General features: G+C 44.0%; 1 protein-coding gene across 2 annotated transcripts; it reads right to left on the bottom strand.

Annotated features, from left to right (window-relative positions):
- Positions 1–727: 727 nt before the first annotated feature.
- On the bottom strand, positions 728–24,730 carry LOC135526478 (mastermind-like protein 1). Of its 2 annotated transcripts, none has more exons than XM_064954877.1 (5): positions 22,986–24,730; positions 7,295–8,680; positions 4,671–4,880; positions 4,105–4,243; positions 728–3,153 (listed from the first exon to the last, which is right to left on the bottom strand). In XM_064954877.1, exons 1-5 carry the CDS (start codon positions 23,301–23,303, stop codon positions 2,102–2,104), a joined length of 3,105 nt encoding a protein of 1,034 aa, XP_064810949.1. In that variant the 5' UTR covers positions 23,304–24,730; the 3' UTR covers positions 728–2,101. The 2 variants fall into 2 exon arrangements, with proteins under 2 accessions (XP_064810949.1, XP_064810948.1); XM_064954876.1 differs by having other exon boundaries at positions 7,295–8,686; positions 22,986–24,729.
- Positions 24,731–25,567: the final 837 nt, after the last annotated feature.

The raw sequence follows: 25,567 nt of genomic DNA on the forward strand, positions 1-25,567 counted from the left end.
ATATTCCTAACACACTGACTACATCAAGTTTGTGACTACAAACATGTTGGATGCATTGTCACTAAGGGTAGAGTATGTTTCTTAGCACTTCTACATTAATGTGGATGCTACCAAGATTACAGAGAACCATGAATAAACAACGACTAATGATGAGAGAGAACGTCTGAGGCACAGATCATAAAACACCCCCCTCCCCCCAAAAAAAGTTTGTTGTGGGGGTATGATATTTGTGCATTTAACTTTCGCACTCATCATTATTCAGGATTATCCGTAATCATGGGAGCATCCACATTAATGTAGAAGTGCTCAGAAACAAATACGTAGGGGAGTGTATCAGGGATGGGCAATTCCAGTACTCTGGGTCCTGATTAGTGTCAGAGACACCTTTCCCCAGCACATCTGGTTCAGTTAATTAATTCCATTCTAAACCGGAGACCATGAACAGTTGATTTTGAGTCCAGAGTTAAGGTTGGGACAGAAATGTGTCAGGCTCCTCAGTCAGGCCCCTGAAGACTGGAAGCTGCCCATTCCTGTGATATAGGATGCAAAAATAATTACAAGGAAGGACAAGAAAACAGATGGAAGTCAAATCATCATGACTAAGTGGAATGAGATACATAGGAACACACTGTTCTACGGGATTCTACTCACACCTTACATTGGCACTTAATATCATAATGCTTGTCAGTTACAATTCACACACACAAAACTAAGACAAAACACAGGGTCCGTTTCTAAATAACTATATTTACATAATACTCCTGTTTTACAGAGAACCATATTAAAAGTATGAATTACTTACAAAAATCCGCTGCAATATACATATAAAAATAAGATCTATCTTCAGAACAAATCGGAAAATGCATACATACAAAAAAATATAGTGAAAAATGTACAAGGAGCCCCTGACACAAAAGAGGATGAACAAATTCAAACATCTCAACTTAAGTATCTGGCTGTACTGTTGTTCAAGGGAATGGAAAAAGATTGTCTGCAATGTGTCTGAAGGCAATAATGTCCACTATTCATACATGATCTTATAGCTTGGTTATTAAAATGACAATGGACCGAATGTTTAAAGACAGTGATTTTAGGGTAACCTGGTCAAACATGGTAACGAACCTAAAGGGAGTCCATTTTATAAACATGATACAAGCATCATTCAAAGGTGTATTTGGGTGGTGTTGGGACTCTGTCCCCATTTGTCACTTTACTTTTGTAACCTGCCTCCATTGGAGGGGGGGTCATTGCACAACTAACAGAGGAGCAGTCTTGTCTCTTATTGGCACTGGCTCACCAAATGAATATGTATGCCACTGTTGAGTCTCCTTGGCGCACCTCATCATTGGTTTGAGAGTAGAGAAGGGATGGCACACGTCTATTTATTAGCAATATCAATACCAACATTTGACATGAGGGACTGTGTTACTAGGTCACCTCTGCTACATAGAGCATTCATTTGCATTTAAGGCCGCAACTTCTAACAAAGCAGAGGACGGATAGGGGGGCAATGAAACCAAAATAAGCACCTCTACTGTGGTAAGCGTAGACAAAGTGTGTGTGCGCGACGTTTGATTCACCCTTGATTCAGTGGTTTAGTACTGAGTCACTGGTTCAGTAGTAGTAATAATAGTAGCAGAGTTCTTTCTATACGTCTCCCAGTCCTGGGGAAATACTCCAATAGGAATCCACACAGGGGTTTTGGTCCTGCACACCATCATTTCCATCCAATCATTCTCCTGAACTTATATACACAGTACACACAATACTGAGGATGACCGTCTCTTAACCGTGTCAGAAAAGTAACAGGATTCCATTAGTAACCCTCTCTGTTCCTGCCTTTCATTGGCAATTGGCTTGGAACACATACACCAACATTCCATCTCACCAACTCATCAGATGAATCTCACTTGCCTGAAGGCTTCCTCTCCCCAGCTCCTCTCAGTCTTAATCTACTGATCTGAAAAGGCAAGGTGAACACAACATGGAAGACGTATGTCTAGCAGACACTTGCTCTCAACCATCCGGCTCTAACATTGGCGCAGATGGAGAAGAGGAAGCCACCACAGACTATTGAGACTCTCCTGTTCATTAAAACTCATCAGTGGTGGCTAGCTAAGAGCTCATCCAGATCGTCCATCCACTCCTGCGTGCTGCGTTCTTTCAGCAGAGAGTCCACCAGGTCACTCTCTCCAGGAAAGCTGGGCAAACTGCTAGCCCCTGACCCAGTGTTGTAGATAAACGGCAACTGCTGCTGCTGTTGTTGTTGGTTAGCAGTTCTGTTGACCTGGTAGCCCTGCTGTCTGCACTGGAGCACCTGGCTGACCAAACGCCCCCCCTGCGGCTGACCAAAGGCACCCAGGTCGGGCAACACCCCCTGGCCTTGGGAACCCTGCTGCTGTTGCTGATTGGGTAAGACTTGCCCTGGGCCTAAGGGCTGCCCAAGGGAAACTTGGGGGTTGGCTGCAGTCCTTTGCTGGGCCTGCTGCATCATCTGTTGCTGGGCAGGGTTCATGGCGCCCATGGGCCTGCCGTTGGCATTGGCGCCAAAAGGGGTGTTGCCAACAGGCATCTTGTTTGGTATGTGGGTCTGTTGCTGCATGTGGAAGGCGTTGGGGTTGGCAAAGGCATTGGGCAGGAGACCTCCGTTGCTGGAGGGAGGTTGCTGGGCACCCATAGATTGCTGCATGCCCTGCTGCTGCCAAGGTTGGCTCTGGGTGCTCTGCATGGCGTTGGGCATAACACTGGGCATGTTGCCGCCAGGCCTGGCTAACTGCTGCTGCTGCTGTTGTTTCAGCAGGGCGGCGTTGGGCTGGTTTTTAAGGTGTTGCTGCTGGGATAGCACGTTCTGTCGGTAGGAGGCACCCATATTGCCTACAGGCTGCCTCTGCATGGAACTTTGCTGGGAGGGGTGCATGTTCATGTTGCTGTAGAGTACCTGATGCTGTAAGGCAGAGTCCATAACACCCACACAGGAGGCGAGGCTCATGTCTGCCTGGCTGGAGGGAGGAGGGACACCAGGGGTGGGGCCAGCACCACCCTGTTGGCCCATGGTCATACCAATCATGCCTTGTTGCGTCTGGGGGAAAATTCGCTGAGCTCCGGGGGCGGGGCCTCCCAGCGTACCAACGTTGCTCAATGGCTGTGACGAACCTGCAGGGAGAAGCAAAAGAAGAAGTGAGTCACAAAAACGTGACAAATTGAAAAGCTAACCTTCGCATAATAGTTACACATGTTTTTATAACTCAATCTTAATCAATAAACTCATTATAGGAGAAGACCAAGTCTCTCTCAATATACTTAAATGGCTTTCCATGTCTCCATATCTGTCATTATTTTTCATGAATGCAGATAGCAGAAAGGAACTGATACGGTCTAGCTACCACAATAAGTTCATGCCATTATGAGGTAAAAAGGACAGCGAGCATTGAGACAGCAGCTGTTCTCTCCAAAGACACAGAACAAAGGGCAAATGTATTCAGCAACGAGAGAACACAGACCTCATTACTGGTTTACCATTCAAATGAATCATACGGTAAGAAGCATTTGCATTGAAGAGTACATATTAGTGTACTGCCAAACAAAGTTGTTCTGTGTGAGTTACATCATCGAAGCAAACCTTCTGGCCCATGACCAGACATAAAAAAAGTGCCTATTCAATAGCAAAGGGAAGTGCAAGCAGTGGTAAAGAGTTTAGCTGTGCTTCCAAAATCGCCCTCTTACCCCCTAACCAATATAGACCTGCTCTTTCCATAGGTAATGGTTGATTTGTTTCGGGCTGTGGAAAGCGACTGGGTTGTGCCTGTTTATTCACCAGGGTTGAAGGAAAATTCCAAAACTTTTTGGGTCGTCAAGAAACAAATTCACTGCCCTAGTGTAATGAATAAAAACAATATGGCTAAACATGAGAGGAAACTACATTAGACAATTCAATAATCTGAAATCCATAAAAGGGAAGTGAACATCTGTACACTTATGCCAGAACTCAGGTAGAGGATTGGATTAGAGCCCTACAAGCCATTTTAAGACCTTGGAGTGTCTAGGGGGGTTGGGGGGGGGTTACGCTACATTGGATGTAACGTGGTGACGTAGGGTCTCATTTACTTGTAAACTGGGTAGCCTGCTGCTGCTGGAAGGGGTTGTTCTGTGCGCCAGGTTGCTGGTTCTGTTGGTCCTGGTACTGGGGAGGGGGACGGGTCAGGTGCCTCTGGAGCTGCTGCTCTTGCTGCTGACGCTGTTTTTCCTGAAACACAGAAAACATATTAGAGCATGATTGTGTCATACATGCATACACCGGTGACTGAAATTCCTCCCATACATTCTCTTGGACAAGGACCAGAGATGGAAAACACCTACTGTGAAACTGTCAGTCATATAACCACTTCTACATGCAGACAAATTGCTCGCCCTTGTGTATATATATGTTACTAATAGACAACATGTAGGGCTATGCAGCACTAGCAGGCCCAGTCAGGTAGAACAGACAGAGATCCTGTCTCAGACTTTACATAGTAAATGGGCAAGTTGAAACCAATCATGTGAATGAGCCAGGAAGTCTGATCTCTTTGTATTTTGTCATTAGGATTGAGGGTGGGGTATGCTGCTCCTAGACCCTGATCCAAGACCCAAATTCTACCAACAGTAGATGACCCTTGACCCCAGGTATTAACCTGTTGGGCCATGATCAGCTGCTGCCTCTGGCCCAGTAGGAACTGTTTCTGCTGCTCCATCAGCTGCTGCTGCTTCACCGCTGCCTGCCCCGACAGGTAGGCCACGTTGCCGAGGTTTCCCGCCATGCCGTTGCCAAGCCCCCCCAGCTGGGGGGCCATGGCGTTGCCAGGTCCAGGGCCGTGCGGTGCGGCAGGGTATGCGTTCTGTTCCTGCAAAATTGAAATTGGGGAAAATTGTATAGTTATTCCATTAATGTCAACCAGAGGAAGAGGGAGTGAGACAGCATCCAGTCTGAGGTAAGGCTTTAGGGGCCTTGTCAAACAAGTGGGGGGAATATGTTCAGAAATAACATTTGATGTAAAGCAAAAACCAAGGTTTGATGTAACGCAAAGGAAAAAAGTCATTCAAATAAAAAGCTCAGGCTTTACCTAAAAAAACTAGTTATGTCCTTAATCAACACAGCTTTAAATGAAGACAGTGGTTGTACAACTTCAGTTTGAAAGTTCATAAGTTAGTTTATGTCCTCATACAAGTGCTTTCCTTGAACAGCTGTGAGAACCACAGCTCCATGTTGGCAGTGTTAGCCTCAGCCAGTGTGCTAACCATCTCGCCATAGAAACATCTGGAAAGTTACCCAGAGTTCTCAGGGGCTAGCCTCAGGCCTCTAGCTCCGGCCGGGGGATATTTTGGGTCCGTCCACACACACACACACCGCAGAACACAGTTGAGTCAGGGAGAGGAGAGGGTAGGAAGAGCCCCTTCTCGCGAGAGGGAAAACCCCAAGTGGGTTAAGAAACTGTACGGGGGGGCTACTCCTAAAATATACTATTGTGGAGGACAGGCGAGGTAGAGGGGACGAGGTAGAGGGGGCTGCATGAAAGGCTGCTTTGTCGTGGTTGTCCCCTCCCTGGTTCCACCCCCTCCACCCCCATCCAACCCCCCATGGGAGACTGCATGCCAGCTCCTTAGCAACCAGCTGCTTGACCCAGACACACACGCTGTCCCCTCAAACCGTGGGGCCCATGCCAGACTTGTAGGACCAAAACATAAGCTACAAGGACAGTGTGTGGGTTGTGTTTGTTGACTAACATAAAAAGCCTGCTAGGCCTTAGATCCACCATCAACTATCAGCCTACATGCAGTATACCTTAAAGGCCGAGTGCAGTCAAAAACATGATTTTTCTGTGTTTTATTTACATTTCCGCACTATGGAGGTTGGAATAAAACTGTGAAATTGTGAAAATGACAATGCCCTTTTACTGTAAGAGCTGTTTGAAAAGACCACTGTTTTGGTGGGATGGAGTTTTGGCCTGCCTGGTGACATCACCAGGGGGTACATTTATTAATAGACAAATAAGAAAGAGAAAGTTCCAAACCGCTACGCCAATAACAGTTAGTTTTCCCCTCCCTACTACTCCCAGACAGTCCTAGAAGTTTGTGCTTGAGAAATGTCTCTTCGCTAAGAAGCTATTTTTGTTTCCCATTGTAGTCACCGTCATGTACTTAATTGTTACCCAGAAATTACATGTTGACATATATATTACCAAATATAATTAAAACTATGCTATCCATTGGTGTGGTTCTTGACATGGTGTGGATGGTGTGGTTCTTGACATGGTGTGGTTGGTGTGGTTCTTGACAAGTCTTTATTTGGAGCCATTCTTTCAAACTAAAAGGGCAAGACAGACGACTCCATTGCTCATTTTTAACAAGCCCTTATTGTTTGGCTTCAAAATTATACTCCCTCATTCACCAGCGTCGTAGCACTGGAGTAGTGTGTGTGTGTGCGTGTGTTTTTGTACACAACATGGCCTTGGAATGTTCTTTGTGCCTCAGTTGTAATGCTATTCGCTGATGCCAGTATAAAACATGCTTTGGGCCTTCCCCCTGTTGGAAATGTTAATAGCTCTATTCTCCCAGTCAAGCAGTGTGAAATTATGTTAGGCTTGGGTGATGACCATAACCAAGTAATGTAAGTGTAAGCCTTTCATATGCACTTGTTGACCTCTTAACTTTTTAACGGTTATTCAGAATACCAATATAGCCTAACACTTGATCTTTCCATGTGGATCCTTGACTCTTATAAAAAGAAAATGTATTGCGGCACTTGGTATTCCCAGGTGATGTCCTGTCCCGTTTCTAACCAGGCCTGACTGTGAACAGGCCTGACTGTGAACAGGCCTGACTGTGAACAGGCCTGACTGTGAACAGGCCTGACTGTGAACAGGGCGCGCTTAACCCGGATGTCAGCCCCACCAAAGTGTCGGAGGAAACACCGCTGGACTGACGACCGGAGTCAACTTGCAGGTGCCCGGCCCTGTCACAAGGAGTCAGTAGAGCACGATGAGCAAAGGAAAGCCCCACCGGGTAAACCCTTCCTTACACCGGACGGCACTGGGCCAATTGTATACCGTCCTATGTGGCTCCCGGTCACGGCCTGTTGTGACATCAAATCCCAGACTGTAGTGGCGCCCCAGCACTGCAGTACTTTAATGTTGCGCCACCCAGGACTCTTATAATGAAGCCTTTTTAAGCCTGCTTCATATCAAACCTGGTCACATAAAAGTAATGGTTACACAATGAGCAGTCTTGTGATAAAGTTCAAGGTGAGCTGTATTCTTACCTGCCCGTGGGGTAGCTGTGGTCTGAAGGACAGGCCTTGCTTCTGCTTCATCTGCTGCTGCTGTCTGAGGAGCGACAGCAGCACTGCCTTGTTCTGGCTCTGGGCACTGGGGGGGCCCTGTCGTGGCCCCTGGGCCGCAGCCTCATAGTGGGACAGGGGCTTGGTGTTGCTGTAGTTGAGCATGGCAGAGCCCAGGCCCCCAGGGCCTGCTGCTGCAGGGTGGCTAAGCGGAGCCCCTGGTCCTTGAGCAGGGTGGCCCAGCATGTTGGTGTGGGGGCCTCCGGGCTGCAGGTACCCGCCGGCCACGGCTTTGGGTGAGCCCTTGTTGGGCTGTCCAGGCATCATCAGCTGGGGCTTGGGGTTATTTGGGAAGTCCTGGGGGTATAGGGAGGGGCTGGTGGGCTTCTCCAGGCCGTAAGCTCCCCCTAGGGGGCTCTGAGACGGGGCCGACTGGGGTGGCCAAGATGGACGGCAGGGGTGGGACCCAGGGGGGTGGAATTTGGGGGCTTGCTGCTGTTGTTGTTTTTGGGCTTGCTGCTGTTTCTGAGCATGTTGCTGCTGTTGGAGCTGGGACTGCATCTGCTGGGCTCTCTGCTGCTGGGCGGCTAGCTGCTGGAGCTGCTGGGCAGGGGACAGGTCTTTGGAGACAGGCCCCGGGGGAAGGCGGTGGTTCTGGGGAGGGAGCTGCCTGGATGGGGGAGGCTGCTGGCTGAGGGGCTGGGGCGGGGAGGAGACGGTGGAGGTGGCCGCTGCCAGGAAGCTGGCGGAGTGCTGCATGGGCGGCCCCGATGACTTGGGCCTGGCGTGGGGCGAGCCGGCGCACGAGTCCTGCTCGAAGGCGGTAGAGGCCGGGGAGAACTCTGCCTTGACACTGGCCAGTTCTGGAAGCAGGAGGCCTCCCTGTGAGGTACCGCCAGACTGTGCGCCCGTCCCAGGGGTGGGTCCGGCCAGATCTGGAGGGTCCTTGCGGTCCTCGAAACCGTCGTTGAGGATGTCCTGGATGTCCTCATAGGCAACCGAGCGGTTGAGCTCCTCCATGAGCTCCGTCCACTCCTGCTCATTGAGGTTGAGGTCAGGGAAGAGGCTGTTGCTGGCTCCGCCCCCTGACGGCAACATGCAGGGGAGAATGTCATCCATGGGCTCCTGCTTCATCTCTTTGAGCTGGAACTCCTGCTCCCCAGCGGCAGTTCCACCATGTTCTCCACCATTGGGTATGAGAGAGTCTGCGCCAATGCCATGCTTGGAGTCCAGGGGTGAGCGAGGGGGGATGCCGCCATTGGACGAGCTGTTGTCTAGGCAAGCCTTTTTGGACGGGGGATAGCCATCGCTGAAGCCGTTGACCTGACCAGGGGAGCCAGTGCTTTCCAGCTTCCTCTTCACTGACTCCTGCAACTAGAGTAAATAACAAGTCAAAAAAAATATAATGTCCCCATGTGGCTCAGTTGGTAGAAAATGGCACCTGCGACACCAGGGTTGTGGGTTTGATTCCCACGGGGGACTAATACGAAAATGTACTCTTTACTGAAAGTGGCTCTGGATATGAGCATCTGCAAAATTACTGAAATGTAAATGAAATGTAAACATTAGTACCATACAATAAACACATGCTGAAAACTGTCACAATGCTTTTGATTGAGAACCTTGCCACAAGTTAGTTACATCCATTTTTTTTAAACTTCGAAATTAACAAAATATATCCATTGATTCTTGAATATAACTTATAAAAAGCATCATGAGCTTAGTTCAACTGTCATACCCCAACAGAATCCAAAATATGAGCTTGTTTTTCTCTAATGTTTTGTAAATAATATACATGTAAACTGACTGTATAGCCTCAAAACATGGTTCAAACTATCATTTTAAAATGAATACATTTATAGCTATATATTTATAAGATCATCTTTTTGAGAACTAATAACCACCAAAATGTAAAACTACAGTCAGGGAGAATGAAAAATGTAAAATTCTTTTGAATAATGTTTGAGTCACTCAGATAACAGAACACATCAAAATGTGTAGAATTGTAGGAAACTAGCTTTCTCCGCTGCTGAAAAAAATCATAAGGGAAACACTGAACTCACTGATTCCGCATGCGTTTTTCTGCTGCTCATTATGAAATATGAGATTTGAGTCTTGGGGGGTGAGGTTTGATGTGGGTGTGTTTTGTTGGCTTTAGCATACATTGGCAGTTACTGTTTGTCACTCTTGAAGTACGGTAGCAACAAGATAGCCACTACCACTTCCTCAAAATAGTCATAATTAATCTAAGACAAACCAAGAAATCAAATTAATTTACACATTTTGCAGAGGACATTTTAGTCGCACAATTTTACATCTAGTTAAGGTGGTTTTAAAAGTTTTTTATTTTTAAACTGCATGAAAAATAAGTATTTTGCCAGTGTGCTTCTGTATGGCAGTGTTTCATAGTGAATCATGTCATAGAACATGTTGCAGCCGGACGCAAGATGCTTGCAAATGAGTTTATAATTTTGGAATATTGACAAATGGCAGTTGGGATGTAAGTGCGCATCGTCGCTATCCTCATTTTCCCCAAATGTGGCAGACTCAAGGGATCACTATCAAACACATCAACAAGTGGTCACTCCATAAAGGGGTTAGGGGCCAAGTGTTCTTTCAACAGAACTTTGGCAACCTGTTGTTTCATGCAAACAAGTCCGAGCCACCGCGTAATGGGCAGGTGAGTCTCACGGTAGGTGCTGCTATGTTTGGATAGAGCACAATCACCGCAGACTGTTCTCCATGCATGACAATTCTCCCTAGGCGTTACAATCGGTGTTGTAATCCAAACACAACCATCTTGTGGGTTAGGTCGTGACAATCTCATTACAAAATTCTCATAAAACTCAGTTTTGGAAAATACTGACTTGGACAAATTAGCCTATTTAAACTTAAGTCAATTTTGACACTGGAGTAAATGTTTGACTAATATCGAAGCCACATAGGTCATTTTCAACTTCAGAAAAGTTGTTTTGTGCATTCAGTTGCCCTTTAAAAACAGAGAGTCAGATTAACTTAATGTATCTGCGCTAGAAACAGTTTTGCTAACTAGCTTATCAAAAAGACTGGAAGTCTATGGGTACAGCTAGCATGAAGATATGCTTAACGGTCCTGTAAACATTACACTGCTTCACAAGGAAAATAAAACCCCAATCAACTTTTATCACTGTGTTGAGGCAAGTTACCCATTTAAAATATTAAGCCCATCGATGTCTATAGAAATTAAAATTGTGACAAATAATTAAGCCGCTACTTATCCCCAGTGGTGAGAAACAGACCAGGAGTGCAAAGTATAAGCGTCTCTGATGGATTCAGACACAGAACCTTATGAGGGCAGTAATGCAACCTTATGACTTTGTTTAGGTTAGCTTTCTGTAACTGGACTGGCAGCTTGCCATAAGGTATACAGTCTGTAGTCAAACATAGTCAAACTTGACATGGGTTTAGGAGAGCTTTACGCAGCTCTTGGCTCATATTAATCAAGCAAGAGTGCTGATCTAAGATCAGTTTAGCTTTTTAGATCATAATTAATAAGGATTACATGGATGGCGGTACCTGATCGCAGAACTGGGTTGTAGCCTATTTCACAAAGCAGGTTCAATACGTTTTTGTCCCCCCCCCATGCTAGAGTCTAGGGCTGACCCCAATTAGTGGACTGGTCGATTGTTTGGTCGATAGGCTGTTGGACGACCAAGATCATTGTTTTTTATTGGTCGAGCAGTGGCAAATAAATAAATAAATAGATATTTACTCCCATCTCAGTGAATTATTGCATTGCGGAGCCCTGGCCAAAAAGACAATTTATGCTTGATCTGAAAATGTGGTCGGATGCACCATATGGTGTGTATGATGCGATCGTGGAGCCTCCAGATGCTCGTTCCGCATCGCCATGCGACTCCCAAATGTTGTAACAAAGCAGAGGTTTCTATATAGCTTCGCATTGACATGACTGATTGATGGTAGGTTGGGGGCTGTACATCCTGTATAAAACACAAACTCACTTCCTTGACAACAGCTCCATCTTCTTCGCAAAGCACAAGTAGTATGAATGCTCTGACTTCCGCAGACGCCACATCACCAAATGCTGCATGGTCAATGCAGACGTCTGATAGACCATGCAGCACCCAGATGCACAATGCGCTGCCCTCTCCACAATGGGCACTCTCCCTCCAAGTTGTGCGCATTTATTGTTTCATAACTTTATTTTGTGAATTGTTTGCATTTGAATGTTAGTGTATATCAATTGCCCATTACATAATCACCAGTATTACATTTACCATTAATTCCTAATCTACAATGTTTGTTTGGTTACTGTAATTTCTGTTAACGCATTCAATATATTATTCCAGTCTTTTTACCGTTCTCATTGTCGGAATGGATACATTGTTTGTAGAGCGCACAACCTATTCTACACTTGTGAAAAACGAGTTTTGGTTTATTTAATTCCTTTTCCGAGTTGCCAATTTAGTGATGGTCTTGTTTGACGGGTACCTGATTACGGATAGAAGTAGGATTACATACACATAACTAGTACATATAGGATACCAGGCCCGCAAGCAAATGTAGGCATATAAAATGTGACATTTGGGGATCTGATAGTATTTCTGAATGGCTCAATGCACCACCACCAATGAGCTGTGGAGCTTCTCAAAGTAATGTTTTCTTCACCTCAAACTGCAAGAAAACAAAAGTCTGTTTTAACAAACAGCCATTGAGAATGACAATATTTATAAAATAAAAAAATAATTTAAAAAAATACATTGAGGAACTATTTCCAGCTCTCTCCCTTTTGACAACCACTCAGCATGACAAGGGGAAAATGCTGTACTCTGATCCAATGGAAACATAAAATAGGCCTACCTGCTTACTTATCAGTGCTCGACATAGGTTCCGGTACTCATTTTAATTGTTGGTACCGTTTATATTTAGGTGCAGGAGCTTCACAATACGTTTTAGTTCATATTCTATAAGAGGAACAGGAGCTCAAGCAGTAGAAATGCTGAGGTGCCAGTACTCAGCTTCGGAAAGCTCCTTCCCAAGTCAAGCACTGCTTCTCATCCCTTGCGCAAATAGCCAACAGCGGTGTCTGTCCCGAGCTCACTGGCACAGGAAACTGAGGTCCCAGAATATTTTAAACAACATAGCAAGTTCGCTAGCACAAGCTTAGGGTGGACCCAAGTTAATACAATGTTTCAAGTTCATTGCAGAAAGGCCATGCTTAACCATTGTGATTGATAGGTAATATATTGTTTTATTTTAAAAAAATATATAAAAAATAAATAAAAATAAAGATATTTTCTACCTACAGGCTGTAATGTTTTTACTTGTTGGCTTTATGTAGGCTATTTTTACATAGTTGACAATGGCAATAGAAGTTACTTTATAGGTTTGTATCATTTTCATTTAGATATAATTTTGATTTAACCACATGACAATGATTGCGATATGAATACATTATTATAAATTAAATGGAACTGTTCCACGAAAATGTGCATATGATAAATTGCCCTTCCACATGAGAAAGATTGTCGACTCCTCGTGTAGCTTATTACAGGCAACTCCAGGAGAGTAATGGCAGAATCTGAGAAAGCCTGCAGGAGAATGGTTGGGTCAGGTTAAGGTTTTTATCTTCTAGATCTCTGGCTCCCTCTTGAGGCATTTCTGTCTTATTTAAACAAAAAGTCAGCTTAACAGATGACTTTCAGTCAAACAAGATTTTTGTTTTGTTGGGGAAAGCCCTACTAGAGTAATTTCTCCATTATTTTTCCAGGCTATGATAGAAACACTAGCCAACGAAATGTACGCTCATCTCATCCGAATGCAGAGGCCGAACCCCAGACTGACATCCTAGGCAACCAGATCCCCTCAGGTTTACCCTCCTGTGCGGAGATATTTGAATGTACTGGGACAATCCATGCAGATTGTTTAATCACGCCTGTATAGTACTGTGCACCTTTAAAGTAGAACTGACAGCATTTTTGCAACATGAAATTTCATTAACATGTGTTCATGTACACCTAGGAGGAATGACACAAAAACATTTGACAAGTGAGCATTTAGATATGGTAATTATAACATTTCCACAAATTCTTAGAAAACTTAATTCCTAAACATTCTAAAGTATTTGCGAAAATTCTATACCAAGAAAGAGTGGGAAAGCGACCGTGCGTTTGTACAATTAAAAGACACCGGAGTAAAAAAAAAAAAAGAATAATAAAAAAAAAAAAAAAAGAGGCATTTATCTGTGTATGTACGCATGCATGTAAACTCACCAAAAAAAGAAACAGCCCCTTTTCAGGACCCTGTCTTTCAAAGATAGACCTTCATTGTAAAGTGTTTAAACTAGAGGTCGAACAATTATATCGGAATGGCCGATTAATTAGGGACGATTTCAAGATCACAACAATCTGTTTTTTTACACCTTTATTTAAATCTTTATTTAACTAGGCAAGTCAGTTAAGAACACATACTTATTTTCAATGACGGCCTAGGAACGATGGGTTGACTGCCTCGTTCAGCGGCAGAACGACAGATGTTCACCTTGTCAGCTCGGGGGATTCAATCTTGCAACCTTACAGTTAACCTGTTGAAACTCTGGGGGCGCTATATCATTTTTGGATAAAAAGACGTGCCCGTTTTAAGCGCAATATTTTGTCACAAAAAGATGCTCGACTATGCATATAATTGGTAGCTTTGGAAAGAAAACACTGACGTGTCCAGAACTGCAAAGATATTCTTTGTGCGTGCCCTAGAACGTGAGTTACAGGCAAAACCAAGATGAGACGGCATCCAGGAAATGAGCAGGATTTTTGAGGCTCCGTTTTCCATTGTCTCCTTATATGGCTGTGAATGCGAGAGGAGTGAGTCTGCCCTTTCTGTCGTTTCCCCAAGGTGTCTGCAGCATTGTGACGTATTTGTAGGCATATCATTGGAAGATTGACCATAAGAGACCACATTTACCAGGTGTCCGCCCGGTGTCCTGCGCCAAAATTGGTGCGCAAAACTCAGCTGCAAGTATTTTTCCATGGAATTCAGAGAAGAAAGCAGGCTTCCACGAACGATATATCAATGAAGAGATATGTGAAAAAACACCTTGAGGATTGATTCCAAACAACGTTTGCCATGTTTCGGTCGATATTATGGAGTTAATTCGGAAAAAGTTTGACGTTGTAGGTGACTGAATTTTCGGTTCGTTTCGGTAGCCAAATGTGATGTACAAAACGGAGCGATTTCTCCTACACAAAGATGCTTTCAGGAAAAACTGCACATTTGCTATGTAACTGAGAGTCTCCTCATTGAAAACATCCGAAGCTCCGAAGGTAAATGATTTTATTTATTTGGTTATCTGGTTTTTGTGAAAATGTTGCGTGCTAAATGCTACTCAAAATGCTAAGCTAGCTTAGCATCCTCTTACACAAATTAGTGAATTGCTATGGTTCAAAAGCATATTTTGAAAATCTGAGATGACAGTGTTGTTAAGAAAAGGCTAAGCTTGAGAGTAGGCACATTATTTTCATTTTATTTGCGATTTTCAGAAATCGTTAACGTTGCGTTATGCTAATGAGCCTGAGGCTTTAGTCACGATCCCGGATCCGGGATGGGGAGTTTCAAGAGGTCCAATGCCCTAACCACCTGCCTCTCATTGCTCTCCACGAGGAGCCTGCGTGTTACGTGAATGTAGTAAGCCACGGTAAGTTTCTAGCTAGCATTAAACTTATCTTATAAAAAACAATCAATCATAATGGCTAGTTAACTACACATGGTTGATGATATTACAAGATATTAACTAGTGTGTCCTGCATTGCATATACTCGATGCAGTGCGTATCGTTGCTCCAATGTGTACCTAACCATGAACATCAATGCCTTTCTTAAAATCAATACACAGAAGTATATATTTTTAAACCTGCATATTTAGCTAAAAGAAACCCAGGTTAGCAGGCAATATTAACCAGGTGAAATTGTGTCACTTCTCTTGCGTTCATTGCACGCAGAGTCAGTGTATAGGACCACAGTTTGACAGGTACAGGATGGCAACAACAACCGCCCGAAGTACACCATGAACGCACAATCCCTCCATCAGTGATCAGACTGTCTGCAATAGGCTGAGAGAGGCTGAACTGAGGGCTTGTAGGCCTGTTGTAAGGCAGATCCTCACTAGACATCACCAGCAACAATGTTGCCTATGGGTACAAACTAGAGGTCGGCCGATTATGATTTAACGCCTGTACCGATTATTGGTTGACCAAAAAAGCCGATAACGATTAAATTGGCCGATTTAAAAAAAAAAAAATTATATATATATATATTTTTAATAATGACAATTTCAACAATACTGAATTATCACTTATTTTAACTAACTATAATACATCAACAAAATCAATTTAGCCTCAAGTAGATAATGAAACATGTTCAATTTGGTTTAAATAATGCAAAACCAAAGTGTTGCAGAAGAACGTAAAAGTGCAATATGTGCTATGTAAGAAAGCTAACGTGTGAGTTCCTTGCTCAGAACATGAGAACATATGAAAGCTGGTGGTTCCTTTTAACATGAGTCTTCAATATTCCCAGGTAAGAGGTTTTAGGTTGTAGTTATTATAGGACTATTTCCGTCTATACCATTTGTATTTCATTAACCTTTGACTATTGGATGTTCTTATAGGCACTTTAGTATTGCCAGTGTAACAGTATAGCTTCCGTCCCTCTCCTCCCTGGGATCAAACCAGCAACACAACGACAACAGCCACCAACCACATCAAAGCAAGGGAAACAACCACCAAGGCTTAGAGCGAGTGAAGTTTGAAACGCTATTAGCGCGCGCTAACTAGCCAGCCATTTCACTTCGGTCACACCAGCCTCATCTCGGGAGTTGATGGGTTTGAAGTCATAAACAGCGCAATACTTGACGCACAACGAAGAATTTGAATTCATGTTTACGCGCCTGCTTCTGCCTACCACCGCTCAGTCAGATACTTAGATACTTGTATGCTCAGTCAGATAATATGCGCCACAGGACACGCTAGATAATATCTAGTAATATCATCAACCATGTGTAGTTAACTAGTGATTATGATTGTTTCTTATAAGAAATTTAATGCTAACTTACCTTGGCTTACTGCATTTGCGTAACAGGCATTTGCGTTAACAGACAATCGGAAATGCCGATTTCCGATCGTTATGAAAACTTGAAATCGGCCCTAATTAAATCGGCCATTCTGATTAATCGGTCGACCTCTAGTATAAACACCCCGTCGCTGAACCAGACAGGACTGGCAAAAAGTGCTCTTCACTGACGAGTCACTGTTTTGTCTCATCAGGGGCGATGGTTGGATTTGCGTTTATCGTCGAAGGGATAGATTTGGAGGTGGAGGGTCCGTCATGGTCTGGGGCGGTGTGTCAGAGTGTCATCGGACTGAGCTTGTCATTATTGCAGGCAATCTCAACGCTGAGCGTTACAGGGAAGACATCCTCCTCCCTCATGTGGTACCCATCCTGCAGACTCATCCTGACATGACCCTTCAGCATGACAATGCCACCAACCATACTGCTCGTTCTGTGCGTGATTTCCTGCAAGACAGGAATGTCAGTGTTCTGCCATAGCCAGCGAAGAGCTCGGATCTCACGTCTGGGACCTGTTGGATCGGAGGGTGAGGGCTAGGGCCATTCCCCCAGAAATGTCCGGGAACTTGCAGGTGCCTTGGCGGAGGAGTGGGGTAACATCTCACAGCAAGGACTGCCAAATCTGGTGCAGTCCATGAGAAGATGCACTGCAGTTTTAATGCAGCTGGAGGCCACACCAGATACCGACTTGATTTTGACCCCCCCCCCTCCCTTTGTTCAGGGACACATTATACCATTTCTGTTAGTCAGGTCTGTGGAACTTGTTCAGTTTGTGTCTCAGTTGTTGAATCTTATACGTTCATACAAATATTTGTTAAGTTTGCTGAAAATAAACAGTTGACAGTGGGAGGACGTTTCTTTTTTTGATGAGTTTATGTGTATATATATATATATATTTTACTGCTACAGGGTTTTCATTATTGTTTGGATACCTTATTTGGGGAAAGGGAGATACCTAGTCAGATAGTCCAACTGAATGTATTCTACTGCAATGTGTCTTACGCATTTAACCCAACCCCTCTGAATCAGAGAGGTGTGCGGGTGCTGCCTTAAATCAACATTTCACATCTTCGGCGCCCAGGGAACAGTGGGTTAACTGCCATGCTCAGGGGCAGAACGATAAATTTTTACCTTGTCAGCTAGGGGATTCGATCCAGCAATCCACCATTTCTGGCCCAATGCTCTAACCACTAGGCTACCATTTACAAGTACAGTGCCTTGCGAAAGTATTCGGCCCCCTTGAACTTTGCGACCTTTTGCCACATTTCAGGCTTCAAACAAAGATATAAAACTGTATTTTTTTGTGAAGAATCAACAACAAGTGGGACACAATCATGAAGTGGAACAACATTTATTGGATATTTGAAACTTTTTTAACAAATCAAAAACTGAAAAATCGGGCGTGCAAAATTATTCAGCCCCCTTAAGTTAATACTTTGTAGCGCCACCTTTTGCTGCGATTACAGCTGTAAGTCGCTTGGGGTATGTCTATCAGTTTTGCACATCGAGAGACTGACATTTTTTCCCATTCCTCCTTGCAAAACAGCTCGAGCTCAGTGAGGTTGGATGGAGAGCATTTGTGAACAGCAGTTTTCAGTTCTTTCCACAGATTCTCGATTGGATTCAGGTCTGGACTTTGACTTGGCCATTCTAACACCTGGATATGTTTATTTTTGAACCATTCCATTGTAGATGTTGCTTTATGTTTTGGATCATTGTCTTGTTGGAAGACAAATCTCCATCCCAGTCTCAGGTCTTTTGCAGACTCCATCAGGTTTTCTTCCAGAATGGTCCTGTATTTGGCTCCATCCATCTTCCCATCAATTTTAACCATCTTCCCTGTCCCTGTTGAAGAAAAGCAGGCCCAAACCATGATGCTGCCACCACCATGTTTGACAGTGGGGATGGTGTGTTCAGGGTGATGAGCTGTGTTGCTTTTACACCAAACATAACATTTTGCATTGTTTCCAAAAAGTTCAATTTTGGTTTCATCTGACCAGAGCACCTTCTTCCACATGTTTGGTGTGTCTCCCAGGTGGCTTGTGGCAAACTTTAAACAACACTTTTTATGGATATCTTTAAGAAATGGCTTTCTTCTTGCCACTTCCATAAAGGCCAGATTTGTGCAATATACGACTGATTGTTGTCCTATGGACAGAGTCTCCCACCCTCAGCTGTAGATCTCTGCAGTTCATCCAGAGTGATCATGGGCCTCTTGGCTGCATCTCTGATCAGTCTTCTCCTTGTATGAGCTGAAAGTTTAGAGGGACGGCCAGGTCTTGGTAGATTTGCAGTGGTCTGATACTCCTTCCATTTCAATATTATCGCTTGCACAGTGCTCCTTGGGATGTTTAAAGCTTGGGAAATCTTTTTTGTATCCAAATCCGGCTTTAAACTTCTTCACAACAGTATCTCAGACCTGCCTGGTGTGTTCCTTGTTCTTCATGATGCTCTTTGCGCTTTTAACGGGCCTCTGAGACTATCACAGTGCAGGTGCATTTATACTGAGACTTGATTTCACACAGGTGGATTGTATTTATCATCATTAGTCATTTAGGTCAATATTGGATCATTCAGAGATCCTCACTGAACTTCTGGAGAGAGTTTGCTGCACTGAAAGTAAAAGGGGCTGAATAATTTTGCACACCCAATTTTACAGTTTTTGATTTGTTAAAAAGGTTTGAAATATCCAATAAATGTCGTTCCACTTCATGATTGTGTCCCACTTGTTGTTGAATCTTCACAAAAAAATAGTTTTATATCTTTATGTTTGAAGCCTGAAATGTGGCAAAAGGTTGCAAAGTTCAAGGGGGCCGAATACTTTCGCAAGGCACTGTATGTATTGATTTTTATCTTACTTTCCCCCCCACACTCCATGCAATGCGCACTGCAGAGACATGTTCAGGACCAGAGTCTACGCAGACCGGTGCACCATAGCCAATCAGAGCTACAGTAGGAATTTATGCAAACAAGCCATTTGCCACACAAGCCCACCATAACACAATTGAACTGGACTGTGTTTACAGGCAGCTGCGACTTCAGAGCATTAGAACGCATTTTACAGTCCTATTCATAAAACAACCATGAAAAGGTAGGCTCTCCCCCCTTCAGTTATGCACATCAACAACTAATGCTAGCCAAAACAAGATGTGCTCAAATCTAACAACGGATCATTAGATGATCCCTCTCAAACTTTCAGCTAGTTGGCCGTAAAAATTGGACTGATAACGGGGAATTGTAGCCTACTCGTCCTTCTACAGCTTGCCTGCCAATCAATGCATGCTTGTCCCAACCAAGCACCCAATCTAACTGGCTAAAGTTGGCAAGCAAGCTACTTCAACACAAATGAGAGAACACCTCACCGATCATTTTACTCGCCCTAGCAGAGCTGGTTAGGCTGTTTACATGTTAGCTAGAGCGTTCGTGACTACCTTAATTTTTTCCTACGTTTACTGACACCGGTCATATTCAGCAGGTGTTGCAAATTTGCAAATTCATCAGTTATTCTGCGCTCTGGCACATTCAAACAAGAGTGCTCTGAAATCAGAGCAGCTAGATAGCTAGAGTGAAGTTGCGAACACGAGAGATATGCTAGCTAACTGGATAACAGTTGTTCAAATTCTTGCTTGGTAACCAAATGACACCTGCATCTCTAGCTGTGTATAGCCACCGAAAAATGATATGAGCGGAAAAAGTCACTCACCCACTCCTTCAATGACTTGACATCCTCATAGCAGCTAGCTAACATTAGGCTACGTGTTTTTAGCTTGCTACATAAATAGATAGGGTAGCTTTTTAGCCACATTATGACTGACTTCTGATCATTGCCCTTGCTAGTCTGATTGTATTTACCTTTCCAGCCTTAGTTACATTCACCAACCCCCCCCCCCCCCAAAAAAAAAATCCAAATGGAAACAGTGCATCCGGAATGGAGGCAACAAACAATGTACCAGGCCAGCAGTGATGTACAACCTGACAGTAATATTTTTTGGGACTACCAAGAAATGTATCAGTGAATTATATTAACAATCAGGCATTGAACTGCAACCCTCTATTCTGCCAACAGTGCTTTAATGTATGTCATGGAATGTTGAATCAAACAGAACCTATTTTAAAACCTCCTATAAAGTTGGTGTTGTAGCATAAACTGGGATTTTTATATTTTTGACTGATAGGATTGTCTGTTTCATATCTGCAAAGGAGTTAAAAGTATGTTAGTTCCACCGCTGACAACATAGGCAGCTCACTGCTCCTTTGATCTGGTCTCTCACACTGTGTGCTGGCTGTGCCGAGCTGTTTGGCTTTAGAGAGAGAGAAGAGTGTGTGCGCGGCTCATCTGATCTGGCCTCGTCTCTAACCCCATCACTCCCCTGGAGGAGAGAAAAGCCAGTCTAGTGACTCACTCCAGTGCTTTATGAACCTGAAAAACTGGTCTCTGTCTTCACCCTTTCACTCCAACCTCTCTGCCTCCCCCACCTCTTCTTTTGAGCAATCATCGCCATTACCCCACCTACCACAGACCCAAGTCACATGAAACTAATTAACATGTGTATAGACGGAGGAAGTCCTACAACAAAAGAGCTAGTGCCTGGGCCATGGAGGGGAGCATGCCGAATTCCAAACGCTGGACCCAGAGCTAAGATAGCGTCCGTTTTGCCTTTGAAGCCACCGGCGTGGCCACAATGGGCCTCCCTGGGATGTGCAGGAGTGGAACGGAGCAGCGGGCCGTTCTAACTAAAGGCTGGGGGGACAGTTTATAGGACAAGCTTTAACCTCATACTGACTGGCCAGGCTGGAGCGGAGCCTCGTTAATTTGGCACAGCGTGACGGAACGAAAGATAGGCTAGGTAGCTTGCTAACCCAGTACCAGTCACTAGTGGGCTAGCTAGCACTGCTATTCATGAATGGAATGTAGATCAGTTTTAGAAAGTGACATTACTCCTAGGTTATAGGGTTCATCAACAATGGAATGGAGAGTCAAGTTCTGCCCTGTGGCTTGATACACACACAGCTATACCGTGGCATTGCATTATGAGGTTCAGGAAAGGGCACAGAGCAATGATGAGTCAGAGGCTCAGAGCATTAGGCTGGGGGTGGAGTTGTTTTTTCTAATACCCTGAGTCATCATTCATTCAGAGGGTAGATATATTGTCCTAATGCAGCTGTTGCCCAAATGGTGGGAGGCAGTCAATTCCTACTGGGCTGTGACTGAAGCCTGGTTTGTGTAAAAAAAAACGTTTTGTGAAACTGTGAAACTGTCCTGTCAATTTGGGATATTATAACAACAAAGTTACTGCAAACAACAAACCCCCCCCCCCTGACTTAATTGCACATGCGATAGAAGAGCAGAATATGGACAGCAATTCTATTGCCAGACTTCTCAATGGAACTCTTCTCTGTTTCGTCCACAAATCAAAAACAATACCAAATGTGCTGTGGTGGACAGTGACACCGTTTCCCCTAATGCAGATTCCATTGTTAAGAGGGGTCACAGAGGCAAAATGCTTCAGGTGGGGTTCATGGCAAAAAAACAAAAAACTGTCCAAATGGATACTGCCATGGTAGGTCAGACTGCCAAGACAGCCAAACTGCATGAAAATGTATTCCATCCTACTTTCCTCATCTCCACAACACATGCAAATACAAGATGTCGCTAAGTTGCCATGTGTAATTCAATTGTTCCTTTTCACTTTTTGGTTTCCCTCGAGTATAACATATGCCTGGGATAATTACTACAGGGTCAGTAGAGGTAACTTGAGCAAACAGAAATTTCCTCCAACGCCCGATAGAGCCTAATCAACACTGAAAACAATGGAGGCAGCAACTTTTTTCCCATGATGGTTGATTATAAGTCCATTGGACAACTGGAAGATTGATGAAGAAAGAAACAAGCCTAGATATTATTAGAGACTGTTCTCTGTGTGAGCACTCACTGAATACTTTGCTACTTTTCTGAGCCACAAGAGAGAGAAGCAGTATTTTAATATGACTCAGCCTTCTTGAGACTTGTTTATCCCACTTTGGCTGTGCTATCAGCATTCCGATAACTTAGAGATCCATGACAACTCTACAGAATGGCTGTGACTAAACATGAACTTCAGTGCCAACAATACATGGACAACTCTAGTGGACACCTCACTGTGACACAACTTCGACAGTATGCCTTGTTGAAAAAGTCCTTTCCATATTCTGTTACACTGACATTTATGTTTGAACTAATATAGTGGGAAAAATGAGTTTCACCACAGCAAAAAAAAAGTGAACATTGTGCCCCAGCATGTCAAAGGCTGCCTAGTAAACACAGCAGGACAACAATGAGAACATGTGACAGCAGCCACCCAGAATGCACACAGGAGTACACATGATACTGGCTACAACTCGTGGCAATTTCTGCACATGGAGCACACTGCAAATGATAGCAAATAATGCTCTGTCCTTGACTTGCAATCGCTGCACATGAAAAATACTAATTTAAATACTAATACTAATTTAGCCATGAAGCTGTTATCAGATTTGTGGTGCATTTGCATCCACTTTATGAAATGGTCACTTACCGCAATCAAAGTGCTGTTTCTGCTCTGCTCGGGCGTCCCACCATCCCCTAAGTCTGCGTTGTTGCCCCCGGTCCCTGACCCTCTCTGAACTGCTTGGTCGGATGTTGGCTGTCTGTGCTTACTCGACCGCTTGGCCTTAGTTTGCAAGCACCGTTGGTGCAGTGCAAAGGTCTGCTGCCGTTCCATCTCCAGCCGCTCCCTCGCTGTGTTGTCGTAGCGGTTCTCGCAGCTGGTGTTATGCCTCCTGAAGAGCTCGATTCGACGGCGGAGTCGCTCCATCACCGCACTGTGTCGCGGCACTACAAAATCGGCCATCATCAATAAAGAGTGTTTTAAACTCTGGACTCAGGTTTCGGCAGTCCGGATAAAATGCTGAATTTGCTCCTTTTCAGGGTGGGTGTCTATACCCGGTACCCTTTTACAGAGTGTCAACTAACGTTACTGCTTCCATAGTCGACCTTTGTCTTACTAATAGACTTCAGTCACAACACTCGGAAAACGCACGAAAAAGACGATTAATAAAATCTTGTTCAACTGCCTAGCCAGCAAGGTAGATGGTGCACCGTATCTATCACATCATGAAAAATATTGCCACTAATAACTGTCTGGCTAACGTTAGCTAGCTAACTAGCTAAAGGCCCCAACATTGGCGAGTTAGACAAATTCGCGAAAGCTCATTCAAGCCTTGTCTATATGAATTAAAAAGTATAAATTAAACTCATGTATCTTTAATATAGTATATAAATTATTTGTATCACAGATACGCACGTCATATATCATTAGTTGAGACACTAATCTAGCCAAGTTACCATTAGCTAGCTGCTCACTAAAATGCTAGTATGGGACTTCCTAACATTCCTCTAGTCAAACATCCAAAGTTTGTGCGAGAAAAGCCCATAACTTTAACTTTAGCCGCTACAGTAGCTATCTAACATTTAGCTAGCCATCGCAAAACTGGACCGTATTAGCTCGAACAAACATTTCACCGTGTAAGATTATAGTTTACATTATCAACAATTAATATTTTAAAACATCTTACTGACGACTTACCCAACTTTACGTAGTTGGTTAGCTACCTGTTAGCTACAACAAACACACCAGTCTCATTGTGAAATTCAGTTACCGTTAACTAGCTAACGTTAGCCATGAAGTTAGCTAGCGAAACCAAGTGACGCTGAGTGTTTCTACTAAGCTAGCTAACTACTGTAGCTACAGTAACTTACTCCGGCAATTAACTTCTGCTAGCTAGGCAGGATAAAACGTCAAGTTACCGATTACCACCGACCTACAAAACACTAAAAATGTTTGCTTGGTAATAACAAAAGTGCGCACAACTTGACTTGGAAGTCAAATGTTTCCTGTGCTCTGCCTGGCGAGCCCCATCCTTGTTCTGCCTGGCGAGCTGATCCTCGGTGTAGGTCCAAATAATGTGACTTGATAGCTAGCAGCCAACTGCAACAATATACGGATGTAACGGTGTTAGCTAGCTAGCTTGAAAACCAACTACAACAAAGCATGATACCCAGACTACTTCGTCCAGTACTGCATATAGCTAGAAACACACAACCCGAATCTGATGCAGTTAGGTCAAATGCAAAACAAAAACAAATTGCGACAACAATCAAACTATGCCCCTCTTTGCTATTTCTATTGTTTTCCAATGGACAGGCAGATCTTCGTCGCCATTTTGGAACAAGTTTTTTTCCTTTACTTTTTCTCGAGCCTTATGCTTTGCAAGACAGTAGTGTCGCCAAAGATACTTTGTCGCTGTCCCCACCTCATTGTAACGATTGACAGTGAAAACAAACAATACATAGAGAGACCGTGACATTTGCATGAATTTACAGTTAAAATGTACAACCTTGTATCCTTTGAAAACTTGTGAAAGTATGGCACAGTCAGTCAGACTTCAAGTAAGCTCAACTAACGAATACACACTCTTTATTGGAAGAATGTGTTGTAACTGATAAGTAGGTACATCAAATCGCTACACTGGTGTCAGAAGTTCGATGGCACCTGTGAGTCCATCAGAGAGGCATGTAAATGTCAGGGACTTGGTATAGAGAAGTGTGGCGAATTGCTCTCCGCAGGGCAAGCAGTACGGATGCACCAAGTCTGGAACCAACAGGACCGTGAACAGCTTCTACCCCCAAGCTATAAAACGGACCCTTTTTTGACACATCACTTATGCTGCTGCTGCTACTGTTAATTATCTCTCCTTTTGCCTAGTCACTTTATTCCTAGTTATATGTAAATGTCCCTCAATTACCGCGTGCCCCTGCACATCGGCCCGTGTATATTGACAGACAAGTTATCGTTACTCATTGTGTATTTATTATTACTTCTCTTTTTTTTCACTCTGCATTGTTGAGAAGGGCCCGTAAGTAAGCATTTCACTTTTAGTCTACACCTGTTGTTTACAAAGCATGTGATGAATACAATTTGATTTGAAAGAAGGCAATAATGTAGTAGCCCTTATGGTAAGCATGAAGTTTGCCCACGGGTTGCGAGACCAGGGGTGTATTCATCAGTCACAGACCGTAGCAAAAACGTTTGGCAACGGAATCCGGCTAATACACCCC

This window comes from Oncorhynchus masou, chromosome 32 (assembly GCF_036934945.1).
Source record: "Oncorhynchus masou masou isolate Uvic2021 chromosome 32, UVic_Omas_1.1, whole genome shotgun sequence".
In the NCBI taxonomy this organism is placed as follows: domain Eukaryota; kingdom Metazoa; phylum Chordata; class Actinopteri; order Salmoniformes; family Salmonidae; genus Oncorhynchus; species Oncorhynchus masou.

Excerpts from the sequence above, each read along its gene's own strand:
- LOC135526478 (XM_064954876.1), bottom strand. The coding sequence starts at position 23,303 with ATGATGGCCGATTTTGTAGTGCCGCGACACAGTGCGGTGATGGAGCGA. Across the intron at positions 8,687-22,985 it reads GAAACAGCACTTTGATTGCG|TTGCAGGAGTCAGTGAAGAG; the intron begins GTAAGTGACCAT and ends TATTTACTCTAG. Across the intron at positions 4,244-4,670 it reads AGCTGATCATGGCCCAACAG|GAAAAACAGCGTCAGCAGCA; the intron begins GTTAATACCTGG and ends TCTGTGTTTCAG.